At 44.4% G+C, this 26,961-nt stretch overlaps 1 protein-coding gene and 2 non-coding genes across 3 annotated transcripts; 1 reads left to right on the forward strand and 2 right to left on the reverse strand.

Moving 5' to 3' along the window:
- Nucleotides 1-564: 564 nt before the first annotated feature.
- TRNAL-CAG (transfer RNA leucine (anticodon CAG)) lies at nt 565-647 on the reverse strand. The gene has a single exon. It is a non-coding gene; the product is annotated as a tRNA-Leu (tRNA).
- A 1,726-nt stretch (nt 648-2,373) lies between these two features.
- Nucleotides 2,374-2,481, forward strand: LOC112426801 (U6 spliceosomal RNA). The gene has a single exon (XR_003018210.1). It is a non-coding gene; the product is annotated as a U6 spliceosomal RNA (small nuclear RNA).
- A 9,161-nt stretch (nt 2,482-11,642) lies between these two features.
- On the reverse strand, nt 11,643-20,881 carry LOC105482602 (butyrophilin subfamily 1 member A1). Its single transcript, XM_011742801.2, has 7 exons — nt 20,769-20,881; nt 20,200-20,547; nt 16,890-17,171; nt 15,278-15,427; nt 14,141-14,161; nt 14,025-14,051; nt 11,643-13,600 (listed from the first exon to the last, which is right to left on the reverse strand). Exons 1-7 carry the CDS (start codon nt 20,845-20,847, stop codon nt 12,927-12,929), a joined length of 1,581 nt encoding a protein of 526 aa, XP_011741103.2. The 5' UTR covers nt 20,848-20,881; the 3' UTR covers nt 11,643-12,926.
- Nucleotides 20,882-26,961: the final 6,080 nt, after the last annotated feature.

The following is a 26,961-nucleotide window of genomic DNA, read 5'->3' on the forward strand; positions in this document are numbered from 1 at the left end:
TCAAGGCCTGGGCCCAGTCACAGCAGCGGCCTCCCGTATCTGCAGGGCAGAGGGCGCGGCCTGTCTCGGGGTCCCCTAGCTCACCCGCCGACCCGGGGCCGGAGGGCCTGGGAGGCCCAGGAGGAGCGGGGCCGCGCTCAGCGTCTCTCCGCGCTCTCTGCCGGACCGGAACTCTTGCAGTGATTTCTTATGGGGAGTCAGGATGAGGTGGGGAATGAGACTGAGGAAAGGGAATTAAAAAGAAATCTATAACTAAATAAAGAAGAGCCCTACAGTAATGATAATGAGCCATGAACTGAAGAGTAACATTCATTCAACTCTGCATGTGAAGGAGGGAGAGGGAAAGACAACTAGAGACAGAGGAGAAACAGGGAAAGGACGTGAGATTTCAAAACACCAGTAGGTTCTGAAATTATTTTCTGAGTACAGAGTACTTTTTGCTGTCCTTGCAGTGGCTAATAAAAACAGAACGCTTTTATTCCGGAACTCGGAAAATTTATTTTTTAAAAGAGCAGGTAGGAAAACTTACCGTACACTTATACTCGAAAAACTAAAACTAGCACCTGTCAGGAGTGGGATTCGAACCCACGCCTCCAGGGGAGACTGCGACCTGAACGCAGCGCCTTAGACCGCTCGGCCATCCTGACTGCCGTATCGTACTGTTTGTTCAGCACTCATTTCTGTCTCTATCTAAACCCTATTCGTTCCCCCTCCACCTGCCCCCTCAGTCCCCACCCCTGCCCACCCCCTTGTTTCTCTTTTTCTCAAGATATGGGCATTACTGGGTTAAAAGGTAAGCCGCCACTCCACGAACTGCCTCGGACGGCGATCCGGAGTTGAAGCACTGCATAGGACTGGTTGTCTGGGCCACAGAGAGGCGCCTCCCGAGGGAACGCCGAGTCGCTCGCAGGCTGCGCGGGGAGGGCGGCGGCGGGCGGGGCGGGGAGCAGCGGGGCGGGGCGGAGCGAGGGGCGGGCGTGAGCAAGCTCAGGGCCGAGTGACTACAGCGGAAGACGGCGATCGCCCGATCGCGCCCTACTCTCAACTGAATTCTAGTTAAAATAATGGCAATCCTGTTGAACTCGACATTGCTAGACTACCTGGCTTAAATTTACACTGAACTCCCAGGAAGTTTTAGGCTTACTCCAGTTTTTTGCTGGAACAAGGTGTTCGCTGGTCCCTCCTCTTTGCGTTCTGCTGCAAATCTCCCAGCACGTGGTTACTGTTGGCGGGGCGGGTGGAGGGGGCGGGGCGGGTGGAGGGGGCGGGGAGCGTGGGTAGGCTGGCTTGTCTTGCCTCTCGGTCGGAGTTTATGGAGGATTTGTGTACTTTTCGGTGTGGATGTTATACTGTAATAAAAACTTTAAAACGCCGAAGCAAAAACAACAGCAACAAAAATGGGGAGTAGCTTATGTATTTTACTAAACCCGGTGCAGCGCGTACTTAATAGAAGGCCTCTAGCACAACTTTTCTAAACATAAACAAAGGTCAGAGGTGACCTACTTCAAATGTTCTTAGCAAGGGTTAGCAGTCAGGATGCCATGGGTCGGAATATCACTGACTGGAAGTCAGGGGACCTGAATACGAATTTCAGACAGCACTAGAACTGGTCACTAACTACCTGGAGAATCTTAGATAAGTCATTTTGCTTCTGTGGACATTAGAAACAGCTTTCTTAGACATCTATAATAGTTTCATCGTGAGTTCAATTGATCGAATACAATGCTTAATCCCTTAAATTAAGCATTAAATTCCCATCTCCAGGGAATCAATTAGAGGCAAATTCTGTTCTTCCCAGGCCTACCAATTCAGAAGTTGTGCTATGTCCAACATGGTGACTACAGTTAATAACAACGTTATTGAATACTTGAAAATTGCTAAGAGAGTGGATTTTAAATGTTCTCGCCACAAAAAGAAAAAGATAAGTATGTGATGTAATGGATATGTTAATTAGCTTGATTTAGCCTTCCCACAATGTACACATAGAACAAAACATCATTTCGTACATCATAAATATATATATCTTTATTTGTTGATTTTAAAAATATAAATAAGCAAATTAAGAAGTTATGGGGATAGAATCCCACAGTAAGTGTTTAATAAGTCCTCTGCAAGGCCTCTAAAATGCAGTCACCTCTGCTGTTTTCACAGGGTGGTATACTGGTGGATACCAACTTTGGAGACAAGAAAGGAGAGAGGCAATTCATTCATCCAACATACCGGAAATATTTATTGGGTACCCACTATGTGCCAGGCAGAGTTCTAGGTGCTGGTGATCCAACAGTAAACAGACAGAAGAAGCTCCACCATCGAAGGGCTTACACCATAATGGGGCAGTGAGCCCAAGAAACATGAAATAAAATGGACAGAGCTGTGCTCCCTTCGGCAAGCACTTACACTAAAACTGGAACAATGCAGAGAAGATTAGCACGGCCTTTGCACAAGGATGACAGGCAAATTTGTGAAGCATTCTTTTTTTTTTTTTTTTTTTTTGAGACAAAGTCTCGCTCTTGTCGCCCAGGCTGGAGTGCAGTGGCGCGATCTTGGCTCACTGCAACCTCCGCCTCCTGGGTTCAAGCAACTCTCCTGCCTCAGCCTCCCGAGGAGCTGAGATTAAAGGCGCCCGCCGCCATACCTGGCTAATTTTTGTATTTTTAGTAGAGACGGGGTTTCACCTTGTTGGCCAGGCTGGTCTTGAACTCCTGACCTCAGGCGATCCATTCGCCTCAAGTCTCCCAAAGGGCTGGGATGACAGGTGTGACCCACCGTGCCTGACCAAAGCATTCCATTTTTTACAAAAAGAATAAAAAATTTTTAAAAATAATAAAATAGAGAAGCTGAGGCCTCTAATAAAGTAGTTATTTTAACTGCAGTCTGTAGGCCTCATGACAAATCCCAGCTTAGTTCCTCAATGAAAATTAGAATTGCCCTCTAAAGAAAGAGAAGTGGGAGAGGAAAAGTCCAATTTAGAAACAATATATGTATTTTTTGAGATGGGATCTGGCTCTGTTGCCCACGCTAGAGAGCAGCGGCATGATGCTGGCTCACTGTAGCCTCGAACTCCCCAAGGAGGAGTACAGGAGCAAGGATTACAGTAGCTAGAACTACAGGCACACGTCAGCTGGCCTGGCTGTTTTTTATTTTTTTGTTATTATGTTGCCCTGGCTAGATAGTTTTATAAAAGGTTGAAAATGTCCGGGCACAGTGGCTCACACCTGTAATCCCACCATTTTGGGAGGCCGAGGCGGGTGGATCACGTGAAGTCAGGACTTCCAGACAAGCGTAGCCAGCATGGTGAAAACCCATCTCAACTAAAAATACAGGAACAACAACAACAAAAAATTAGCCAGGCATGGTGGCACATGCTTGTAATCCCAGCTACTTGGGAGGCTGAGGTAGGAGAATCGCTCGAACCCAGGAGGCAGAGATTGCAGTGAGCCGAGATCGTGCCATTGCACTCCAGCCTGGGCAACAAGAGCAAAATTCCGTCTCAAATAAATAAATGGTTAAAAATATGGAAAGCAAAACTAAGGCCGGACGTGGTGGCTTCACGCCTGTAATCCCAGCACTTTGGGAGGCCAAGGCGGGCGGATCACCTGAGGTCAGGAGTTCAAGACTAACCTGGCCAGCAAGTGGGGGTTTCAACCCCGTCTCTACTAAAAATACAAAAATAGCCAGGCGAGGTGACACATACCTGTAATCCCAGCTACTTGGGAGGCTGAGGCAGGAGAATCGCTTCAACCTGGAAGGCAGAGGTTGCAGTGAGCCAAGACTGCCCTTGCACCTCAGCCTTGACAACAAGAACGAAACCTCCCCCCACCCCCCACCCCCCATCCCCCACCCCCACCCCCACCCCCCATCCCCCACCCCCACCCCCACCCCCCCCATCTCTGGCTGGCTTTGCCTAGGCTCATTTATGCCTGCCATTCAGTCAAGATGCCAAGCCTCTCTTTTCATAAAGTCTTTCATTCCCAAGGAGGCTAGACGTGATGGGAAAGCAGTTCCCAGAGGTCATGCCCCAGTGTGCACCTTCTTATCGAACTTCTGCTTGCCTCACATTACCCAAAGCAAGTCACAGGGCCCAAACCAAAGGCAGTGTAGGCAGAGGGTACTACAAGGGTGGGGCCCAGGTGTATTTGTACAACCATCTACTATAGTAATCTTAAAGAATATTGAGAAGAAACAAAATTTAGAATTGAAAAACTAAATTGTAAGACACAAAATTGAAAATTAGGTGAAAGATAAGAAGAGGATAGAGAGTGAGTATTCATACAAATTTCTTGAGGTAAGCTGTTTTCTGGTGAAGCATGGGGTTTACTCAGCCAAAGGGTATAAGGGCTCAGGGCTCTCAAATAAGATTACTAAATGAAATACAAGATACATAGTTAAATTAGAATTTCAGATAAACCATGAATGACTTTTTAGTTTAAGTATGTCCAACATTAAAATACATTATTTGCTAAATCCCAAAGAGGCTGAGTCAATAAAAGCCTACTTGGTAGGCAGGGTTTGGTCTGTCCCCACGGGAGGCCGAGACGGGCGGATCACGAGGTCAGGAGATCGAGACCATCCTGGCTAACACGGTGAAACCCCGTCTCTACTAAAAAATACAAAAAAGTAGCCGGGTGAGGTGGTGGGCGCCTGTAGTCCCAGCTACTCGGGAGGCTGAGGCAGGAGAATGGCGTAAACCTGGGAGGCGGAGCTTGCAGTGAGCTGAGATCCGGCCACTGCACCCCAGCCTGGGCGGCAGAGCAAGACTCCGTCTCAAAAAAAAAAAAAAAAAGAAAACATCCAGCAGCCATCTCTTTCATGTAGTTTAACCATACTATCCCTGACCTCCAGGTCAGTTTCAAACTTCCTTGAACTTTGAGCATAATCATGACTTAATCTGTCGGCTGATATTTATTGAGCAACTAATATGTGCCAGGTACTTTATTTACAAACAAAACAAAATCCCTGCTTTTGTGGATTCTTGCCTCTGTGATGAAGAAAGACTATTAAAAAAATGCATATAGTTTCAAGTATTAATAAGTACTTTTAAGAAAATTAGTAATTGTGCAGGAGTTTTCCCAAAAGAAAAGTAGTGCAGGGTGACAGGTCAGAAAGTAGAAAAGTGGGAGGCGGGTGCTATTTTACAGAGGGTGGTTAGAGACATCATTTGAACAGAAACCTGAATGAAATGGGGGGCAAGACAAACACATATCACACATATCCAGAGGACACACAGAGGGCACAGCAAGGGCAAAGAACATGGGGAGAGAATGAAGGAGCAACAAAAGGCTTCTGTGTCTGGAGAAGAGGAATAAGGAAATGAAAGAGATGAAACTGCAGATAGAGCCAAGGACCAGATGGTGTTAGTAGGGCCTGAATTTAATCCTGAGGCTGCATTGGGAAGCCATTGGAGAATTTTAATAACAATCTGATTTGTCTTTGAAAACAATACTCTGGGCGTGGCACAGTGGCTCATGCCTGTAATCCCAGCACTTTGGAAGGCCCAGGAGGGCAGATGGCTTGAGCTCAGGAGTTCAAGACCATCCTGGGCAACACAAGGAGATCCTGTCTCTAAAACAAACAAAGAAACAAAAAATAGCCAGTCTGGGCGACAGAGTGAGACTCTATTTCCTTTTCTTTTCTTTTCCTTTTTTTTTTTTTTTTTTTTTTTTTGAGATGGAGTCTTGCTCTGTCATCAGGCTGGAGTGCAGTGGCACGATCTAGGCTCACTCCAACCTCTGCCTCCCTGGTTCAAGCAATTCTCCTGCCTCAGCCTTCAGAGTAGCTGGGACTACAGGTGCACGCCACCACACCCAGCTAATTTTTGTATTTTTTGTAGAGATGGGGTTTCACCATACTGGGAAAGATGGTCTCAATCTCTTGACTTCATGATCTGCCTGCCTTGGCCTCCCAGAGTGCTGGGATTTCAGGTGTGAGCCACCACACCTGGCTGTGAGTCTCTATTTCAAAACCAAACCAAACCAAACCAAACCAAACAATACTCTGGTCTTTGTGGGTAACTGACCATAGAGGCAAGGGTTGAAGCAGGTGCTACATAAAAAATCCAGGTAAGAAGTGATGATGGCTTAGGGAGCTAGTGGTAAAGAAGGAAAGAAGTGCTCATGTCCGGGATATGTTTTGAAGGCAGAGCTGACAGGACTTACTAGGCGTTTGGAGGTGGAAAATGAAATAAAAAGAGGAATTAGTGCTTATGCCTATATTTTTGGATCGAGGAAATGGATGACAATTAGAGTCATTAATGGAGTGGAAAAGATTAAGTAAGGTGTAAATTAGTCAGAGGGAATCTAGAGTTGTACTTTGGTTCCCTTAAATTTGAGGTACCTATTATTTATCACAGAGAAGATGTTCAAGAGGCAGTAGAATAAGTAAGGCCATCTGGAAACCACGTTGGGGCCAGAGTCATCAATTCAGGAGTAGTGAGCCGATAGGGGAGAGTTAATGCTGCAGACCTAGAGAAAAATTCAGTCTTCAGCGGCTCTTGAAAGGATTAAAAGGCTTTAAACAAAAATAAACTCGTCAGAACTGCAATTCAACAACTACAACAATGTAACAGTGTCTCACTGTGGTTATTACAATCCAAAGCCACTGTCCTGACACTTGATTATCTTCCACTGCTGTTTTGCTGTTTGAATGGAACTGGTGGCTGCCTTTACCTCTCTCTCTTAGAAGAACATGAGGCCAAATTCTTGTATAGTCCAGCACAAGGTCTTTCTGTGGCAGTGGCTTGATGTTATGTTAACTTTCTTACCTCCTACTGGTTCTAAGTTGTATACTGCTTTGTAAACTAACACAAGATTTGCTCAGCTTATAAGATTGTTTGAAAGTCATTTTCTGGACAGTGTACTTTGTACCTAACCAACAGCATGGACCCTGGAGTCAGACGGCCTGGAGTCAAATCTCATCTCTGCTTACTCTCCAGCAGGTAATAGAAGCCATTTTATCTCTCTGCTCCTCAGACTCTTTATTTGTAAAATGGAAACTGCACTGATGCCTACCTACCTCCTAGGGGTCTGAAAAATGGCAGGAATTACAGCATGCAAAATACAGGACCTGATGCATAATAAGTACTTTGTTACTGCTAATACTATGAGTATGCATATTCAGTCGCTACATAAATGCATTTTGCACAGTTATCAAAATTTGGAGATATTTCTCTTTCTTTCTTTCTTTTTTTTTTCTTGAGACAGAGTCTCGCTGTGTCACCCAAGCTGGAGTGCAATGGTGCAATCTTGGCTCACTGCTACTGCTGCCTCCTAGGTTCAAGCGATTCTCCTGCCTTAGCCTCCCGAATAGCTGGCACCACATGTGTGGGCCACCACGCTGGGTAAATTTTTGTAATTTTAGTAGAGACGGGATTTCGCCATGTTGGCCAGGCTGGTCTCAAACTCCTGAACTCAGGTGATCCACTGTCTCAAATTCCCAAAGTGCTGGGATTACAGGCATGAGCCACCGCACCCAGCGAGATATTCCTCTAGAAAGACTCTTATTACTTCAACTAAGATCTTCAATCCCGAGTAGATGCATAATATTTTGAAGCACACATGCAGCTTGTTCTTAAACAGTAAAGTGCACATGAATCACCATGTTGTTAAATGTAGTTTCTGATTCAGGAGGTCTCAGTGGGACCTAAGGTTTTTGGTTCTAACAAGCCAGTCCAGAATCAGCATGAGTAGCAATGCTTTAAAGTATGCAGGGAATCCCTATGCAGCGTTCTCCTCCATGGTCAGCCAGTCTTCTATGATGGATGATTGTTGCTCATCTGACCTTTCCTTGGAAGCTCTTGGCACCACATATATATATATAATATATATAAAATATATATTAGATTATAATATATAATATATATTATATATAATATGTAATATATGTGTGTATATATTTTATATATGTGTGTGTATGTGTGTGTGTGTATATATATGTTTTAAATGAAAGGATAAACCCAAATATTGGCATTGGTCGTATTTGAGTGATGAGATTTCGGACCGTTTTTACTTTGTAAAATACATTTTCATATATTTTCAGGAAAATAAGTTATTTCCATTTTAAAATAATACAATGAGAGCAAGAGTAAATGTATATGTAGTTGGGAGTAGACTGTCAAAGACTATTGCAAGAGGGGTATTTGAGGAAATATGAGTGCTGTCTGTAGGCAGAAGAGACATGACTCAAGATGTGTGGAGGAATGGCATGGAAGAGCTGCTATTGATTAGGGAATAGGGAAGTAGTTCAGTTATTTTTCTCACAATCTGAATGTCTGGGTTTAGTTACCTCATAGTCTCTGTTAAATAGAGGCAGGCTCCCAGAAACATGTGACTACCAGAGCTGGCATTTGGCAGTGTGAAATAAAGTCAGCTGTTATCATTTTAGGGGTATGTGCATTTTTAGTATGATTTTTAGTTGTAGGGTGGAAAGGTGTTTGTTTCTAGATTTAAAAAAAATCAGACATTAGCAAATACTTCAGTTAGTTTCAGTGCATTTGAAATCACAGTGTCACCTACTTTGCCTGGGTGACTAACACAGGCTTTGGTAAAGCATTGGCGATGCAACGTTTCTTGTCTTTTAGAAGATTTGGAAATAAGGCCAGACATACTGAGACTGATAATTTCCTTATCTCTGGGGCACAATTCTTATAGCTGGTGCCACCAGGACAGGGAGCCAAAGGCAGGTTCTTAGCTCTAGCACATAAATTATTTTATTTATTTATTTATTTATTTATTTATTTATTTATTTATTTATTTATTTTTGAGGCAGTGTCTGGCTCTGTCCCCCAGGCTGGAGTGCAGTGGAATGATGTTGGCTCACTGTGACCTCTGCCTCCCAGGCTCAAGCCATCCCCCAACCTCAGCCTCCCGAATAGATGGGACTATAGGCGTGTGTAACCATGCCTGGCTAATTTTTATATTTTTAGTATAGACAGGGTTTTGCCATGTTGACCAGGCTGGCCTCAGAACTCCTGGCCTCAAGCGATCCGCCCGCCTTGGCCTCCCCTATGTGCTGGGATTACAGTTGTGAGCCACTGCGCCTGGCCCACATAAATTCTTTCTAAGGGGTGTGTCTGGCTGGAGCTGGAGGGAAAAAGGAAGGAGGACATGGTATCTCCTAAGAATCTACCACAAGCTCAGTACTGTGCCCAGTGACCATTTTCCTGGAAGGTCATGAGGAAAAAGGAAAGAGGAGTCATAGAGCTGATTATAATCTGTGACTGTTCTTTTTCCCTACTCTCAGAGGGGGATTTCTGTGGCAGTCCATCTATTCTGGGTGAGGTTTAGAGATACATTTTAGGATATACATTACACATTAAATCAGTAAACTACTGCCTGTGGTTCTTAAATATTTACTATTTTTAATAGAATGATTATGAATTGGTTTTGTTTTTACTTTGGCGTGAAATCTATTCAGAATGGGGGTAAGGAAGGTGTTGAGGTAAAGGCTTGTATCTAAATACACACTTGAATGTAATGCATAACCCCAAGTGAATTCCCATTTGACCCCCTTTTCTCTCCCCTCAGCTCTAGAAACAAGCCCATTTTCCTCTTTCTGGCTGATACCATCCATTCTTCAACTTGAGAGTCCTCTTCTCTGTGGCCCACACTAGAATGCAATGCAGGCTCACAGCTTCTCCACTGCCTACTTGCCCCTAAAACAAATAGAATGCTTTGGAGGATTTTAATATTGCAGATATAGGTGTTGGATTTAAGCAAGTAAGTGCAGGGAGGATTATAATATATCCTGAAAGTATTAGAGTGGTATTTAGTTTCATGATGCATCATAATGTATTATAAATAGATCGAGCAATTTCTTTTAGTTCCTTTTTTAGTCTTGTCTTTCATCTTCTTGGAATCCCAGTTTCATTCAAACATCCCTTTTAAATCCAGGGACTGATGCTACTAAGCCTCCTCCTTCCTTCAGTAGAGTTTACTCTTGATTTTATCCAACCTATCCTGCAAATACATGTTTACTGATTTATTATAAAGGATATTACAAAGTATACAGATGAACAGCTAGATGGAAAATATGTATAGGGCAAGGTGTGTGGGAAGGGGCATGCAGCTCCCAATCCTTCTCTGTGCACACACCGCCCTCCAGGAGCCTCCAGGTGTTCAGCCATCCAAAGGGCCACAATGCCAGTGGCTACCTACCCTCTGCCCCTGTTTGGGTGGTGACTCCATTTCTACTACTGTAAAGGTAACCTGATTGATGGTATAGGTAAGTGAAGCCAGCTCTTTAAATTAACAGTACTTTTCCAAGAGGAGGAAATGTTTGGGAAATCTTTAATGGTAAGGCCTTGTAATTAAAGGAAGAAAAATGGGGTGGGTGATCTTTGGAAATTATTTGATATAGTTTGGATCTGTGTCCCCACCCAAATCCCATGTTCAACTGTAATCCCTAATGTTGGAGGTGTGGCCCGTTGGGAGGTAATTAGATAATTGGGGCAGTTTCTCGTGAGTGGTTTAGCACCATCCCCTCAGTGCTATATTTTTTTCTTTTTCTTTTTTTCTTTTTTTCTTTTTGGAGATGGAGTCTCTCTCTGTCGCCCAGGCTGGAGTAAAGTGAGTGGCATGATCTCGGCTCACTGCAATCTCTGCCTCCCAGGTTAACCGATTCTCCTGCCTCAGTCTCCCGAGTAGCTGGGACTACAGACATGTGCCACCAAGCCTGCCTAATTTTTTTGGTATTTTTAGTAGAGACAGGGTTTCACCATGTTAGCCAGGCTGGTCTTGAACTCCTGACCTCAGGTGATCTGCCCACCTCGGCCTCCTAAAGTGCTGGAATTACAGGCGTGAGCCACTGTGCCTGGCCAGTGCTATTTTTGTGATAGTGAATGAGTGACTAATTATGAGATCTGATTGTTAAAAAGTGTGTAACACATCCCCTGCACCCCCCCGCCTCCTCCCCTATCCCTGCTGCTGTCTTCCTTCTGCCACGGCCATTAAGACTTGCCTGCTTCCCCTTCGCCTTCTGCCATGATTGTAAATTTCCTGAGGCCACCCCAGAAGCTGAACAGAAGCTGTCATGCCTACAGAACTATGAACCAATTAAACTTCTTATCTTTTTTTTTCTTTTTCTGAGACAGAGTCTTGCTATGTCACCCAGGCTGGAGTGCAATGGTATGATCTCAGCTCATTGCAACCTCTGCCTCCCGGGTTCAAGTGATTCTCCTGCCTCAGCCTTCTGAGTAGCTGGGATTACGGGTGCCTGCCACCACACCCGGCTAATTTTTGTATTTTTAGTAGAGGCGGGGTTTCACCAGGTTTGTCAGGCTGGTCTCAAACTCCTGACCTCGTTATCCACCCATCTCGGCCTCCCAAAGTTCTGGGATTACAGGCGTGAGCTACCGTGCCCGGCCTAAACTTCTTATCTTTATAAATTACCTAGTCTCAGGTATTTCTTTACAGAAATATGAGAATGGACTAACACAAAATTGTTCCTGAGTTGAGATTCTGTATTCCTGCTTGAAGACCGTTGGTAAGTAGTTGTTCCCTCATGAGGCATCAGCCCCTATGTGCTCCTGCCCTGGTGAACCCACTGCCATCAGGCCTAGAGATGAATCTTACACCACATACAATGACAAAGCTTTGGGCAGCTGCATTCCCATGCAAGTTTCTTTCCCTATGTTTTATTTTGTTTCAGTTCACATAAAGAAAGGTTAAGAGGCTGCTCTCAGCAATCAGACAAATTTATTTATTAGGTAAAGACAATGAGCAACATCTATCCTGGAAAATGGAGAATACGATGGAAATGGAAGGTGTAAGCCTGGAGTTCATTGACAAGACAAGCCACATGTATACAGGAAAGTGCTCAGGGGCAAATACACAGGTGCAGTCAGTCCAGCTGTACTGAACACAATAATGCAGCATTCAGGGGACCCCGAGGAGAGGCAGCATGTAGGAAAGCTGGGTAGGGAAACAGTGAAAGGTGCACAGTGTGGAAATGCAGGCAGTTAAAGCTAACCGAAGGTGTGCGTAAGGGGTTTGGGCATTGAGATGAGGGCTGAGGTGACATAAGGTTGAGATGGTGGCTGATCAAGTAATGATATCACTGAAGGATGATTTCTAGGAATGTCTTTGAAATGGAGAGAGGCTATAACAAAAAGAAGAGGACAACTGGAAACTTGTGGAGTCAACAAACTGAGGGTGGAATGACCTCCAGGCAAGGGAGAAACAGGAGGGCGCAGAGAAAGGAATAGGGCACAAAGGACAGCGGTGCAAACAACTTTCGAGTTTTGTCAAAAATTCTCTCCTCTATCACACTTTCTGCCTGACCCTTCATCCCTGCTCATCTCAGTTCTTCTCTGCTCCCCCTTTTCCAGAGCTCAGCACCCATAGAAGTGGGGCCAGTCTCCTCTATCCTATAGGACATGGCTTAGAAAATTTGAGATACAGGCTGTGAAAACTCTATGGGTGAGCCAGGTGTTCATCATGTGCCTGGGTTCACCTCACTTCCCTCCATCATAATGTTCCCTCCAAGTTCCTTTATGGGATTTCAGCCTGAGATTGTCCTTTCGCAGCACATTTTGAATTTTCCACTTGCCTAAAGCCTGTTTTTCCACATACCCTTATCCTGGATACCAAGACATTTCAACCACAACCCCATGCTAACCTGACCCGATCTCGATCCCTAATCTGTCCTTTGAGTTTGCTCCAAGTAGTTTCCTATAGGTTCTAGTCTTAAGGGATTAGGCGAACACAAGAAGCAGTTTGAGTCACCCCTCCATCCCCCAAATATTGGTACAGAAACAGATACGGAAGGTGCAGTCCCCACCTTTTCTAGCAGCAGTAATGCAACCTTCACAGGATTAATTAATCACCACCCAACAGGAAGAAACAGGCTGGGTGAAGCTGGCTGGTGAAGCTTCAGAAGGCTATGGAGGAGAGGGGTTAGAGGAAAGGAAAACAGATGAGCTGGAATATTCCTTAAGGTGCCCCTTGGCTGGGTTGGGTAGGGATTAGCTTAGAATGGAGTGTGTCTGCATCTGCAGAGGCACAGTCCTCCCCTATGGGGGACAATGGGATCTCCTTAGAAAAGTCCTGGGCATTAGCAATGACTGTGACCCCCTCAGGCCCATCAGCAATTGGGCAGATGGTCAGGGGCTTTTTACCACAGGACCATAGGCAAAAGAAGGGCCGGAGGGGGCCAGAGAAAGAGATGTTGGAGAAAGTATAGATATGAGATCCATCATTCATGTTGTAGAAGGAGATGTCTCCTGATTCATAGTCTAGGAAAATCCCAACCTGGCGTGGGGGCCCTGCCAATGGGAGAGGGGTCCGGAGAGGAGTGAGGGCCCAGTACCCATTTCCATACAACTCTACAGCCCAGAACCCATTCTCAGGAGTCATGGGGTCGAATCCTTTCTTCATCACATTCTCCTTACACACGCCGATTGCCCAGTCAGTCCTGTCTCCCACCTCCACCTCCCAGTAATGCCTTCCTGAGGTGAAGGTCTCACGGCCCAACACACAGGGCCAGGAGTCAAATCTCTCTGGTTTCTCAGGCAGTTTCTGACGTGAATCTTCCAGTCGAACAGATTTTGAATCCTCATAAAGAAAGAGGTGGGGATGAGCTGTGTCTGGGTCCAGAGTCACATCAACTGGAGAGAAACAGCAGATCTGACATCAGTGAATATTACAGGTTGCAGGACTGTCTTTCCTTCTCCTAAGAAACAGAGCACTGTTGTAGGAGTTGACAGGTCTCCTGGAGGTGGGGAGATGTTTGGCCTGCTCATGGGCCTCCATTTACCACAGAATCCCCCCTTACCAGCAGCCAGAGGGTGATGTAAGAGCTGACTGTGCCTAGGGACTAATGGGACTCTACTGGAAGGGGCTTGTCTCCTGGCCATCTTCCGAGGGTTCTCTGTGTGCCTCACAGAAACTGTTGAGGCCATTTGTCATCACTGGTTCCCTTCCTGTCCTCATCACTTAAGTGTGTTAGTGTTTTCATTTCCAAGTATCATAGCACTTTGAATTCCTAGGGGATAGAGCCTCAGAGCCCTAGAGAAGTTCAGAGCCACTGACCTGCATGCAATGTAGCCTTTTTCCATTCTGCAACAAAAGAGAAAGATAGTCATTGACAGGTTATATAATAGAGAGAGAAAACTCTGTGGGTGAAATAACAAGAAGACAGAACTTACTGAGTTCTTCCAGGAGTCTCTCTGGAAAACAAACAAAAATACCTCAATGTATAGTGGATGTAAAGGAGGGGACAAAACTCGTGTGGGAAACACACAAAGGAGGAACTGTTTAATTCATGACTACTTGAATATTGAAGCATTGCCAATAAATCAAGAACAAGGATTTTGTTTTGCTTTGTTTTTGAAGAAAGATGCCGGAAGTTCCTACATATTGGAACTGGCTTGGGATCAGAATTTTTTTTTTTCTTTTTAGATAGAATCTCTTTCTGTCACCCAGTCTGGAGTGCAGTGGTGCAATCTCAGCTCACTGTAACCTCCACCTCCCAGGGTCAAGCAATTCTGCCGCCTCAGCCTCCTGAGCAGATGGGATTACAGGTGTGTGCCACCATCCTGGGTAAATGTTGTATTTTTAGTAGAGACGGGGTTTCACCATGTTGTCCAGTCTGGTCTTGAACTCCTGACCTCATGTGATCCACCCACTCAGCCTCCAGAAGTGCTAAGATTACAGGCATGAGCCACTGCACCCGGCCTCAGATCTTTAATAATAAGATTGGTACTGGGTAATTGAGTTAAAAGTGGGAGTAGGGTCTGAGGATGGGTAGTGAGTAAACATCAGGCCTGATATCTTGATTAGACTCTGCCTATTCCCCAAACCTCTGTGCTTCTTCATATTGGCATCTGTGACTTCAGGAGCCTTATGATTCCTTCCAATTTTCAGAATTCTAGAATCAAGTATCTTCTTCTTTTTTGAGATGGAGTCTTACTCTGTTGCTCAGGCTAGAGTGCAATGGCACGATCTTGGCTTACTGCAACCTCTGCCTCCCAGGTTCAAGCAATTCTCCTGCCTCAGCCTCCCAAGTAGCTGGGATTACAGGCACCCACCACCAAGCCTGGCTAGTTTTTGTATTTTTAGTCGAGATGGAGTTTTGCCATGTTGGCCAGGCTGATCTCGAACTCCTGACCTCAGGTGATCCACCTGCCTGGGCCTACAAAACTACTGGGATTATAGGTGTGAGCCACCATGCCCGGCCTCAGATATCTTCCTGTCATCCTAAAGGAAGTCATTCTAAAGGACTTGGATCCAGCCTGCCTCTGAAGCACTCCTGACATGTAGCCCTTGTGGATTCTATGATGTACCTTTAGAGCTGAATTCATTCCTCCTCTCTCTGGATCTTTCGTTGTATAGTCTCCAAGTGAAAAATATGGACCCAATGGTGAGAAGTCCTAGAACCATCAGGATGACAGCCACAGCCACTATCCAAGGAGTCAGCCTTGGGAGGGAGGAAGCTAAAACAAAATCCCCAAGAAGAACATTAGTTGAGAAACACTGAGCAAGTCTGGCTTTTCTCCAGTTTCCAAAGAAGGGTGGAACGGGTGATGGCCTGGACCACTCTCCTCCCTCATATAGCAAAAAAATAGTCACTCCAATGCCACTCTAAAATTTTCAGAAAAAAATTGACTTCAAGCAGGAGTCAGCAGAGAAAGAGAGAAATGAAGAGTAATTTGAGGACAGGATCTGTGAAATAATAAATATAATGGACAAATTCATGTCATTATGGAAATTCCTCCTTAAGTATCAGTGCACAATGGGAGCCAAGAGGATGAAGGAGGTAAATAAGGAAAGGGAAATGTGCCTCTGTATGTAACAGAATGGGACTCATTGACCAACGAATAAGGAAAGTTCCTGCCTGAACCAGAGACAGTATCTGGGGAATAATGAGAGGATTTGCTTTCCTGAGGACCCTGGAAACCTAGACAGAACTCTAGCACGGGATGGGAGGGAGAAGTGGGTATGGTGGAAATGGCAAAAGTAGAAAAATAGCTTAGTCTTTTTTTTTGAGACAGAGTCTCATTCTATCACCCAGGCTGGAGTGCAGTGGCGCGATCTCAGCTCACTGCAAGCTCTGCCTCCCAGGTTCATGCCATTCTCCTGCCTCAGCCTCCCGAGTAGCTGGGACTACAGGTACCCACCACCATGCCTGGCTAATTTTTTTGTATTTTTAGTAGAAGTGGGGTTTCACCGTGTTAGCCAGGATGGTCTCGATCTCTTGACCTCGTGGTCCGCCCATATCGGCCTCCCAAAGTGCTGGGATTACAGGCATAAGCCACCGCGCCCGGCCAACTTAGTCTTTTTGTTTACTTGAGGCGAGAAGGCTCTGGATCAGGAAGGTCTCCAGGGACAAAGCTTCTCTATCTCACTTAGATCTCCTAAAATGGAAAATCTGGAATTTCGCTGGGTGCAATGACTCACACCTATAATCCCAGCACTTTGGGAGGCCAAGGCAGGTGGATTGCTTGAGGCCAGAAGTTCAAGACCAACCTGGGGAACATGGGGAAACCCTGCCTTTGCTAAAAATACAAAAAATTAGTTGGGCATGGTGGTGTGCACTTGTCATCCCAGCTGTTCTGGAGCTGAGGCAGGAGAATCGCTTGAACCTAGGAAGCGGAACTTGCAGTGAGCTGAGATCATTCTGCTGCTGCCCTTCAGTCTGGGCAACAGAGTGAGACACTGTCTCAAAAATTAAATAGATAAATAATCTGAAATTTATATGAGATCAAGGTAGATTTATGTCTTCAGTATCTTAACTCTTCTAATAAAGTTGATGGGGTTCCTTTAAGTCAGTGGACAAGAGCTTAGGTGGGGAAAGTAGACAACTCTGCCATGACGTCACATGTGGGCAGGTGTCCCAGGTGGTATGGCTCTGAAGCTGTGTCAACATAGGAATCCAGCAGCATTGGTTCCACTAACCTGGTATGAATATTTCTACTTCCTTCTCCTGGCCAAGAAGGAGATTCTGGATGTAGCAGGACACATTTTTCACGGAAGTGTCTCTGATGATCACTGAAGCAGCCACAGTGAACAAACCTTCTTCATCAGGATTCCTGGACTCTGATGTAGATGGAAACTTCTCTCCCTTGGAAGTTCTCCACTGCACCTGGGGCTCTGGGTACCATCCCACTGAGGTGCACTCGAGCCAGATTTCTCCATTTTCTTGAACTTGCATACTGATGTGAGGGTCAGAGCCCAGAGCTATGGAGAGAGAATTAATGTTTTAGTGGACCCCTTTTGAGAGCCTTATAACCATAGAGGTACGTAGTTTGAGAGAGAGAGAGAGAGAGAGAAAGGCACAAGTGGACTAGTACTGGGAAGAACTCATCTCCATATTTCAATACACAAGGAAACTGAGGGCCAGGCACAGTGGTTTCTGTCTGTAATATCAGCACTTTGGGAGGCTGAGGCAAGATTGCTTGAATCCAGGAGATCAAGACAGCCTTGGCAACATAATGAGACCCCATCTCTTTGGGCATGGTGGTTCTTGCCTGTATTCCTAGCTACTTGGGATGCTGAGGTTGGAGGATTGCTTCAGTTCAGGAGTTCAAGGCTGCAGTGAGCTGTGATGGCACCACTGCACTCCAGCCCAGGTGACAGAGTGAAATGCGGTTTCTAAAAAAGTTTTTTTTTTTTTTTTTTTTAAAGGAAATTGAAGTACCAATAAAATGAATTTCATATACCTTATCAGAGAGGGATGCTTTGTTGGGATCAAGCCTTTGAAATGTTTGCAGCAGTTTGGTGGACAGACTTGGGGGTGCTTGTCCAGCCAGCAGGAACACTAAGACCAATAACTCAGAGGTGGGTTAGTGGTCTAGGTTGAGAGCCTCAGAGCTGGCTGATAGCTCTATGGTTGAGAGCATTATGAGAAGGCTTTGGTGGGGAGGAGGAGAACTAGGACTGGGATGAACAGAGGAATATCCTTGAGTAGAGGATTGGAGATTCTTTGACCTGAGATTATAGTTGACAATTTAAGCTTTCTTTATCTATGATGTTGATTTAGAAATTTTCTTAAATGGTCTCAACTTCATCTTCCCTCACATAATTGTGGCCTGCTATATATAAACATAAAGCTGCTTTTCTTGTGTGTTCAGCCTATTTTTTTCTCTAATTCCACATGGCACAGAAAAACTGAGTTGCGTAAAAGAGCTCTTCAACACATTTCCACAACCACTGGTTAAAATCCATGTTCCAAGAATGTGTGTATATACAAGAATGTATATTCTTTTCATGGAAGGAGCTGCCACTTTCAGCAGATTCTCAATAGTGTCTGCCACTCATAAAAGGTAACACGTTTTATGCCATGAAATCTCTAGGTTTTTATAATTAACCTTTAAGATACTTCTTCCCTAAAAGCAAAATGTCAATATTTAAATTATACATGATGCTGCAACTGGGGGACCCTGTTGTGAAGCAGGGACCCACATTTCACCCAAGTATTTTTCAAACTTTATGTTTACTTGAATATATATCTATGTATATGGATATATAATATGCATATAGATATAGATAATACATGCATATATGATATATATGTGAAAGGTAATGTTTGTATATTATATGTTTTAGATCAGTTTAAGGCACAGTGTAGTATCTAATACATCTATAATCTTTTTAGAATTGGCAAGGTCATGTCTCATATATTGTCTAATTTTATTTTATTTTGTTTTTTTTTTTTGAGATGAGTCTCATTCTGTTACCCAGGCTGGAGTGCAGTGGCGCAATCTCAGCTTACTGCAACCTCTGCCTCCCAGGTTCAAGTGATTTTCCTTGAGTAGCTGGGATTACAGGTATGTCCCAGCTAATTTTTTTTTTTTTCGTAGAGATGGGGTTTCGCCAAGTTGGCCAGGCTGGTCTTGAATATCCTGATCAAAAGTGATCCACCTGCCTTGGCCTCCCAAAATGCTGGGATTACAGGTATGAGACACCACACCCCACCTTTTTTTTTCTTTTTTTTTTGGACAGCGTTTCACTCTATTGTCCAGGCTGGAATGCAGTGGCAACCATCAGCTCACTGTAACCTTGAACTTCTTGGCTCACGAGATCCTTCTGCCTCTCCTTCCTAAAGAACTGGGATTATAGGAGTTGGCCACTGCTCCCAGACTATTTTATTCTTGAAAAATAATCTTAGATAAAAACATCCTCAGTTTTACAGTAAAAATCAGAAAGAGATTTGCTTGATGTCATTCACTAGGAATTGAAAAAGTTAGACCTCAATGCGTACTTTCCTCCTCAAAGCTTATTATTTTCTTTATTGTTTCCCTTTGAGTTCTGGCTTGAAACAAAAAAGGGAACAAGAAGAGAATCTTTTCTGTATGAATCAGGAATGTGACAAATGGCCATGCTCTCTAAGCTTAGGATGTCAGTCTTTAGAAACTAATCCATAAGCCAGCCTTAAAGTGTGTGGTATGCTCACCACAGCCATAAGGTGTGTAATGGTGAAAAATACAATTTAAATGTACAATTCAGGGACTCGAAGTAAATTATGGTATACTTGTATAAAAGACTGTTACATAACTCTTACACGTATTTAATTATTTCATGAAGAAATGCTTACCCTGTTATTGAAAAAGGGCTGGAGATAATTGAAATAAAGTTCTACAATAAAGACATTGCACTGCCCTCTCCGTGTTCAACTCAAAACCCTTTCTCACTGATCTACTGTAGGACCTTCAGTACCTTCTAGCTGTGGCGTCCTAATCAGGGGAAAGCAAAGAGATAAGGCAGATAAGCTACAAGTCTGCCTTTCTTCATGGTCCAGTACACAGCCCTCCTGTGCAAATAACTCACAGTCATCCTTCCTGTGTCCAACTATCACCAAACACCTGTAAGTTAGCTCACTGCAACCTTTGCCTTACAGATACTGCACGAAGCTCTCTTCAACAGACAGCATAAAAACTATTCTACAAATTCTCCAGCAAGCCTTTGTTTCCTGGCAATCAGTTTCTCTTTTGCTGATCCTGCCCTTTGCCTCCTCGCAAAGTGTTTTTATACTTTTAAAAGTAAATCTGCCTTTACAACTGTCTCGGTAAATTCTTTTACCTGCCCCCCACCACCTCCCCCACCCCCGTCCCCACCGCGCCTCCGGCCCAGATAGTCGTCCCTCCCCGGCGACATCAACCTAAAGGAGATTTTGAGAATGAATCTGATGGTTTACAAAGTAGCTGATCCATACGAAAGTATATACAGCAGGGGAGTCGTCGGAGAAAGTCAAAGCCCGTCTACTCACCAGCCACCTTCAGATGCACCAGGGCTTCTTCGTAACTTCCATCCTCCCTGAAAAAGCACGTGTACTCCCCGTCGTCAGAGACTCTGACGCCGCGGATTCTCAAGGCCACGCGCCCCTCGGCGATGCCGTCCTGGACCAGCGTCGCCCGCCCGCGGTACTCGGGCATCTGCTCGGCTTCCTGCTCTCGCCCGTCCCTGTGCACCAGCACCGCCGGCGAAACCTTCTTTCGGAACCAGCGCAGCTCCAGGTGCTCGGCGCTCGCGTTCGGGGACAGGCGACAGGGCAGCTCGGCGTCCTCACCCACAACGGCCAGGATGGGCTCCGGGGGTCCAATGACATCAAAGGGAGCTGCGGAAAAACGAGTGAGATGAGACGGGATGTGGATATGGGAACTGCGGACAGATGCGGACCAGATTCCCGCCAAAGCGTAGTGCCCCGTGCTCTCTTCTCCTTTGACAGCTGAGTTTGGATCCGGTGGAGGTCTCCAGGGAGAGCCAAGTGGGATTGTTTATTTCACATTTATTGAGATATTTCAACTATGCAAGCCAGAGAGAGAGAAAGAGACCTACCTGAATCCAGTTTGGGCAGCTGGAGGAGAATGAGGGTGAGCAGACATCTGGGGAGGCCAGAGTTTGGGAAAACTGCCATCTCCCACCTTTCTGGAGCAGCAAGATAACTGATGTGAGTCCCTCAGGAGCTTCAGCCTAGGAGATGAATGGACAGGAAACAGCTACCGGCTCTGTCAACCCTCCGTCTTCCAAAATCCTCTCTACACTTCTTTCCAGCAGGAAGTGTTCTGGTCATTTGCCCCTGAAACCTCCTCTCAGCCTCCATCCCCAGTATGGATTTTTAGTTTACACTGTGATCATCACCTTCCCACCCACCACCCTAACTCTAAAACTTAGGAGAAGGGAACTGTGAGGCATAACACTCATTAGTTGGTTGCACATTGATGAACAACTCTTGGAATCACTGCACTAAAAAAAAAAAAAGTCTCCTTTTTTGTTTTTTTTTTTCAGACGGAGTCTTGCTCTGTCCCCCAGGTTGGAGTGCAGTGGCACAATCTTGGCTCAATGCAACCTCCACCTCCTGGGTTCAAGCAATTCTTCTACCTCAGCCTCCCAAGTAGCTGGGACTACAGGCGCACACCACCATGCCCGGCTATTTTTTGTATTTTTAGTAGAGACGGAGTTTCACCATCTTAGCCAGGCTGGCCTCAAACTCCTGACCTCGTGATCTGCCCGCGTTGGCCTTCCAAAGTGCTGGGATTCAGGTGTGAGCCACAGCACCCAGCCAGTCTTTTTTCAAATACAAGAATTTGGTATTTGCTTTTGGCAATGATAATAAAGATAAGGGTATAAAGGCAGAAATGGAGTTCAAGGAAATGAATTGGAGGAGAAGAGAGAAAAGATGGGAAGAGATGGCACAGGAAGCAGGAGCTGAAGCAAGCAAAAGGGCTTGAAGAGTAGAGGGCTAGGACCAAGGAGAAAAGAGCTGGAGAGAGAGAACTATGCTATGCCCTCCTGGCTTCTCACTCCTTCAGGGAACTGAGAGTAATGGCACATACTGACCTGGGTGATCTTGGAGAAAAAGGCACAAGAGGCCACCGCTACCAAGTGAGAAAGTGGCCCCCCGGGCAAAAGTTAAAAGCCAACAGGAAAAGGAAGGGGGAGGTGCTCTCAGGAAAGCCTGCCTCCAGGTGGCCTGGTATATTCACTTTGAGAAAAAAAAAAGGATATGAAAAATTTTTCAGAGAGATGGAAAACTGGATTTGTGGTCTTCAGCTCAGTAATCAAGATATGCATTGATGAGCTGGACCAAATGAAAGGGGGAAAAGAGAAAAAAACAAGAGAGGCAAGGAAACACACAAATGAGATGTGAGGGTGTCAGCCAGTTATTTCCTCTTTCCAAGCCTCAGTTCTTTGATCTCTAAAATGGTAATAATGTTGAACATACCTTTCTTGAAGAGGTGTTGGGAGGATTAAATGAGATTAAACAGGTAAACTGCTTAGCACATAGTAGGAACTCAGCAGAGGATAAATTGTTATTCTATTATTATTTATGTGGGTTGAACAATGAAAGTCCAGAGGCCAAGGTAGCAGTAGCCTCTGGCTATAGCCATCTTCGTTACTGGAGTGTCCACTGAAGGTGCTGTGTCTGTTGGCACAACTCCATTAAGGGCCGGTCTTAAGGGTAGGCTGTGAATGTGCCAGCTCATGAAGTGTAATTCTGTTTATAGGGCCCCAAAGTTGCCTCCCTGACAATTATTTCTCTTGAAGCAACTGATCATGAGACCCACAATTCCTGAATTTATACTAAACCTACCTCTCATTGTTATGAAAAAAATTAAAAATACAGAAAAATATTTTTATGAAATGGAAGTCACACTTAATCTACCAACTAATGATAGCCTCAATTCACATTTTGGCATATTTCCTTCCAAGATTTATTTTATGCTTATGTATATCATAAAAACAATCAATTAGACTTTTTGTGTAACTCAAAATATTGTTAATAGTTGTAAAATTGCCATGGTTGTGGGACATTTGGGATTTTTGTCCTATTATAAATAATACACTTTATATATAAGTCTTTATTTACAAATTGGATAATGTCCTGATAAGCTGTTTGATAAATTTCCAGAAATAGAGTCATCAGATCAAATGGTATAAGAATATTTCTTTTCTCTTTTTTTTTTGAGACGGAATCTCTCTCTGTCGCCTAGGCTGGAGTGCAGTGGTGTAATCTTGGCTCACTGCAACCTCCGCCTCCGGGGTTCAAGGGATTCTCCTCTTGCCTCAGCCTCCCAAGTAACTGAGATTACAGGCCGTGCCACCATGCCCAGCTAATTTTTGTATTTTAGTGGAGACGGGCTTTCACCATGTTGGCCAGGCTGGTCTCGAACTCCTGACCTCCAGTGATCCACTTGCCTTGGCCTCCCAAAGTGCTGAGATTACAGGCATGAGCCACCATGCCTGACATGGTATCAGCATATTTCTACAGTCCCTTCCTGAAATGTTGAACCCATCACACCCTCAATGTAAGTGCCGTCACCTAATCCCTGCTAGCACTGAGAAGTTATTATTTCACATCCTTACTATTGGGATGGGTCAAGTTAATTATTGTTATTTATTGTGCCTTTATATGATAGCGAGGCTGGAGTCTTTATGTGTTAATTAGACATTTAATACATTCTAGAAATGAGCTTTACAGGCCAGTTGCCCATTGTTTTCAAGACTAGTGCTGGTGCTAGTTCTTAGCAATCTGTGTGAACTTTTAATAACTTAAAAATATCAATCCTGAATTATAGTAACAAACATTCTTCCCAGTTTTGTTATTTATCTTTGAGTTGGAATTGTGATTAAGACGAAAGACAGTTACTCCATTTCACCCACAAGACTGCCAGGAGAATGATCTTTCTGAAATGCTAATCTGATCATATTGCTTTTTGCCTAAAAATCCTTCCACTTCTCCCTAGTGACTTCAGCATCAAGTTTATGCACCCTAATCTGGTTAGGAAAATGCTGTAGGTCTAGCTTGATCTGGTCAAGAAAATACTCTGGCAGTCTCCCTGCTTCTTTCCTGAGGGCCTTTCATTGTTATGAAAAAAATTAAAAATACAGAAAAATATTTTTATGAAATGGAAGTCACACTTAATCTACCAACTAATGATAGCCTCAATTCACATTTTGGCATATTTCCTTCTCCTTCCCTGCCTATCCACCCACAGGCTGAATTTGAAGTGGGTGTGGTTACCTCAACCCACAATGCCTCTCAGGCCTCCAGATAGCAGTGCTTGCCTTCCCTCTTCCTGAATATTCTGTCCCCTCTTAACTTTTTTTTGTTTGTTTGTTTTTTTGAGATGAAGTCTCATTTTGTTACCCAGGCTGGAGGGCAGTGGCACAATTTCGGCTCACTGCAACTTCTGACTCCCAGGTTCAAGCGTTTCTCCTGCCTCAGCCTCCCGAGTAGCTGGAACTACAGGCGTGCCCCACCACACCTGGCTTTGTTTGTATTTTTTGTAGAGGTGGGGTTTCCCAATTTTGGCCAGGCTGGTTTTGAACTCCTGACCTCAAGTGATACACCCGCCTTGGTCTCCCAAAGTGCTGGGATTACAGGTGTGAGCCACCGCGACTGGCCTGTTCCCTCTTATCTTTATGATGAACTTCTATTCTTCCCTCAAAAGCTCATGTAAGGGCTGCACCTTCTGCAATGTCTTTCAGACATTGCATCAAGCAGATGCAACCTCACTTCTAGGGCTTCTCCTGATTAGCCTTTGTCCCCTCCAAGAGAAGTAGACTTTCCTGGAAGATGGGCCAGGTGTATCCTGTGACACTTGGTCCCTTTCTCATGGCAGACACCTGATCTGAGCCCTAGTTTCAGAAGCAGATGTGTTTATTGTCATCTCTTGTTTCCAAGCTTATCTTCCCCTCTTAAACTGAGCTTTTCTAGTTCTTACTCCCTGTCTTCTCATCAGCATATAGACTGAAATATAATTTGTGGCTTTATTCAAACCCATCATTCCTTAGGCTTCCTAGTTTGAGAGGCTCCTGTCCCATTTTCCTCTTCATGCTTAACTTGCTGATCATATCATCTATAATCTATTTCCCCTTCCTCATCTCACTTCTCTTATCAGCCCCTTTCAATGAGATTTTTGTCTCATGCTTTATATTCTCATAAGAGATTGTTTTCAGGGGGACAAAAGAGCTTTTACTTGCAACTTAGGGAGCCACACTGAAAAGAAAGGGTCTGGGGGAAAGAAGAAAGTACTTAGAGCTCAAGCTATTGCGTAACAGACACTATTTTGATTGGATAACATCTGGGTCATTTTGACAGAAACCAAGTCATCATCTTACACAATGAAAGACAGGATCTCTGAATTTCCCAAGGTTTAGAGAACAGAACCTCTAGGATGCCCCTAGAATGCCCCTGCCTGTCATGGTTCCTGACTGGGAGAGGCCTTGTGAGGTGGGGCTGCTCTTAGGAAGTTCCTGCTCTTCCCAGGCCCACTGGGAGATGGAAACAAAAACTTCTTCCTTTTAGACATGAAATCATTTGGGCTGAGGAATATAATATGCTTCATATGGAACCTAATGATAAAACGTCAGCATTTATTTCCCCTCCCTGCTTTTCACTATAATCTGTTGAAATTTCTCAGTGTTATCCTCTTGTCAAATTCAATGGTTACTCTCATTCTCATCTTACTTGACTTTCATCACTGAGGCAACCATTTGTGTTTATTGATTGATTGATTGATTTAGAGACAGAGTCTTACTCTGTCACCCAGGCTGAAGTACAGTGGCACAATCTTGGCTTACTGCAACCCCCTGGGTTCAAGCGATTCTCGTGCCTCAGCCTCCCAAGTAGCTGGGATTATAGACATGTGCCACCATGCCCGGCTCATTTTTGTACTTTTAGTAGAGGTGGGGTTTCACCTTGTTGGCCAGGCTGGTCTTGAATTCCTGAACTCATGTGATCTGCCCGCCTTGGCCTCCCAAACTGCTGGGAATACAGGTGTGAGCCACCACGCCTGGTCAATGTCTTTTCTTTTTAAATGTGGTTTTTAAACAGTTTACTGTAGATCAGTTGTGTTATGTGGTACTTACCTACATATTTCTCAAGACAGTATCATATTCTGTCAAAGTAATACATACAAACGGGGTTTTTTTTTTTTTTAAAGGACAAAGAGCTTTTAAGAAATGTCAATCCCACTTCCCACTTCCAACCTATTACTCCTGAATCCCCAGAAACAGCTTCTTTAAGTGCTCAGTTGTTTTATCTGGTACTCATCTGCATGTTTCTAGAGACAATACCATATCTATGCTGCTATTTCTCTATATATACATTTCTAGATATTACTTTTCTATACCCTATTATGATCAATTATGATTTAGCTCTGTTATACCACCAGTAGTATACATCACAACTTCTGTTCCATATTTCCAATACTGTGGCTATGTAACTATAGTTTTACGGGACCAAGTATCATATATGATTACATTTATTTTCATGTACAACGTCTTGTTTTTTTAGGAGTAGGGAGGGGGTGAAATGAATCACTTTTGTTCCTTTGTTTAGTATTCTTTATTCCCCTCACAGGTTTTTCCCACTCCTCTAATTGACTCTAAGCACAGTTTCCATAGTCAAGCATATCAGGTAATTTATCAATCCTCTCTCTTCATTCTTCCCAGAGCAGCACTTCGGTCTTACTTAAAAAGAGATTCTGATTTAGTAGGTCTGGAATAGGACCAGGATTCTCACTGCTGGTTGCTCTGGTCCACAGGTCCACAGGGCAAGATCTACAGCCTACAGCTCTTTTTTTTTTTTTTTCTTTCTTGAGATGGGGTGGGGGAGGTGTAGGGTGCGAGGTTGGGGGGTGGTCTTGCTATGTTGCCCAGACTGGACTCAAACTCCTGGGCTCAAGGGACTTCCCACTTCAGCCTCTCCAGTAGCTAGGAATACAGGCACATGCCACTGCACCCACCCAGCTATGGCTCTTGATCTTGCTCCTTATTCAGAAGCTTTCTGTGAAGAGGCAGCTACCAGCTCTGCATAAATTATGGAGATGCCTCTGAGGGATGATTCTGGCTCGAGGTCTTAGGCTTGTTTTACATGTGGCCATGCTGAGCCAAGACAAAGGACTGGGGTGAATGGGCATCATGTAAATACTGTATTCTTCTGTGGCTTGCTAGTGAGCTTTGTGGTCAGCTGCTCTTTCTTGGGGGCACACACTATTGATATGGTAGTAATAATCAGATATGA

The sequence above is a fragment of the Macaca nemestrina genome, chromosome 5, assembly GCF_043159975.1.
Source record: "Macaca nemestrina isolate mMacNem1 chromosome 5, mMacNem.hap1, whole genome shotgun sequence".
In the NCBI taxonomy this organism is placed as follows: Eukaryota; Metazoa; Chordata; class Mammalia; order Primates; family Cercopithecidae; genus Macaca; species Macaca nemestrina.

Coding starts and splice junctions, on each gene's coding strand:
- LOC105482602 (XM_011742801.2), bottom strand. CDS start 20,847: ATGGCAGTTTTCCCAAACTCTGGCCTCCCCAGATGTCTGCTCACCCTC. Junction 14,162..15,277: donor GAATGAATTCAGCTCTAAAG/GTACATCATAGA, acceptor TTTGTTTTCCAG/AGAGACTCCTGGAAGAACTC. Junction 13,601..14,024: donor AAAGGCTACATTGCATGCAG/GTCAGTGGCTCT, acceptor GTTTCTCTCCAG/TTGATGTGACTCTGGACCCA.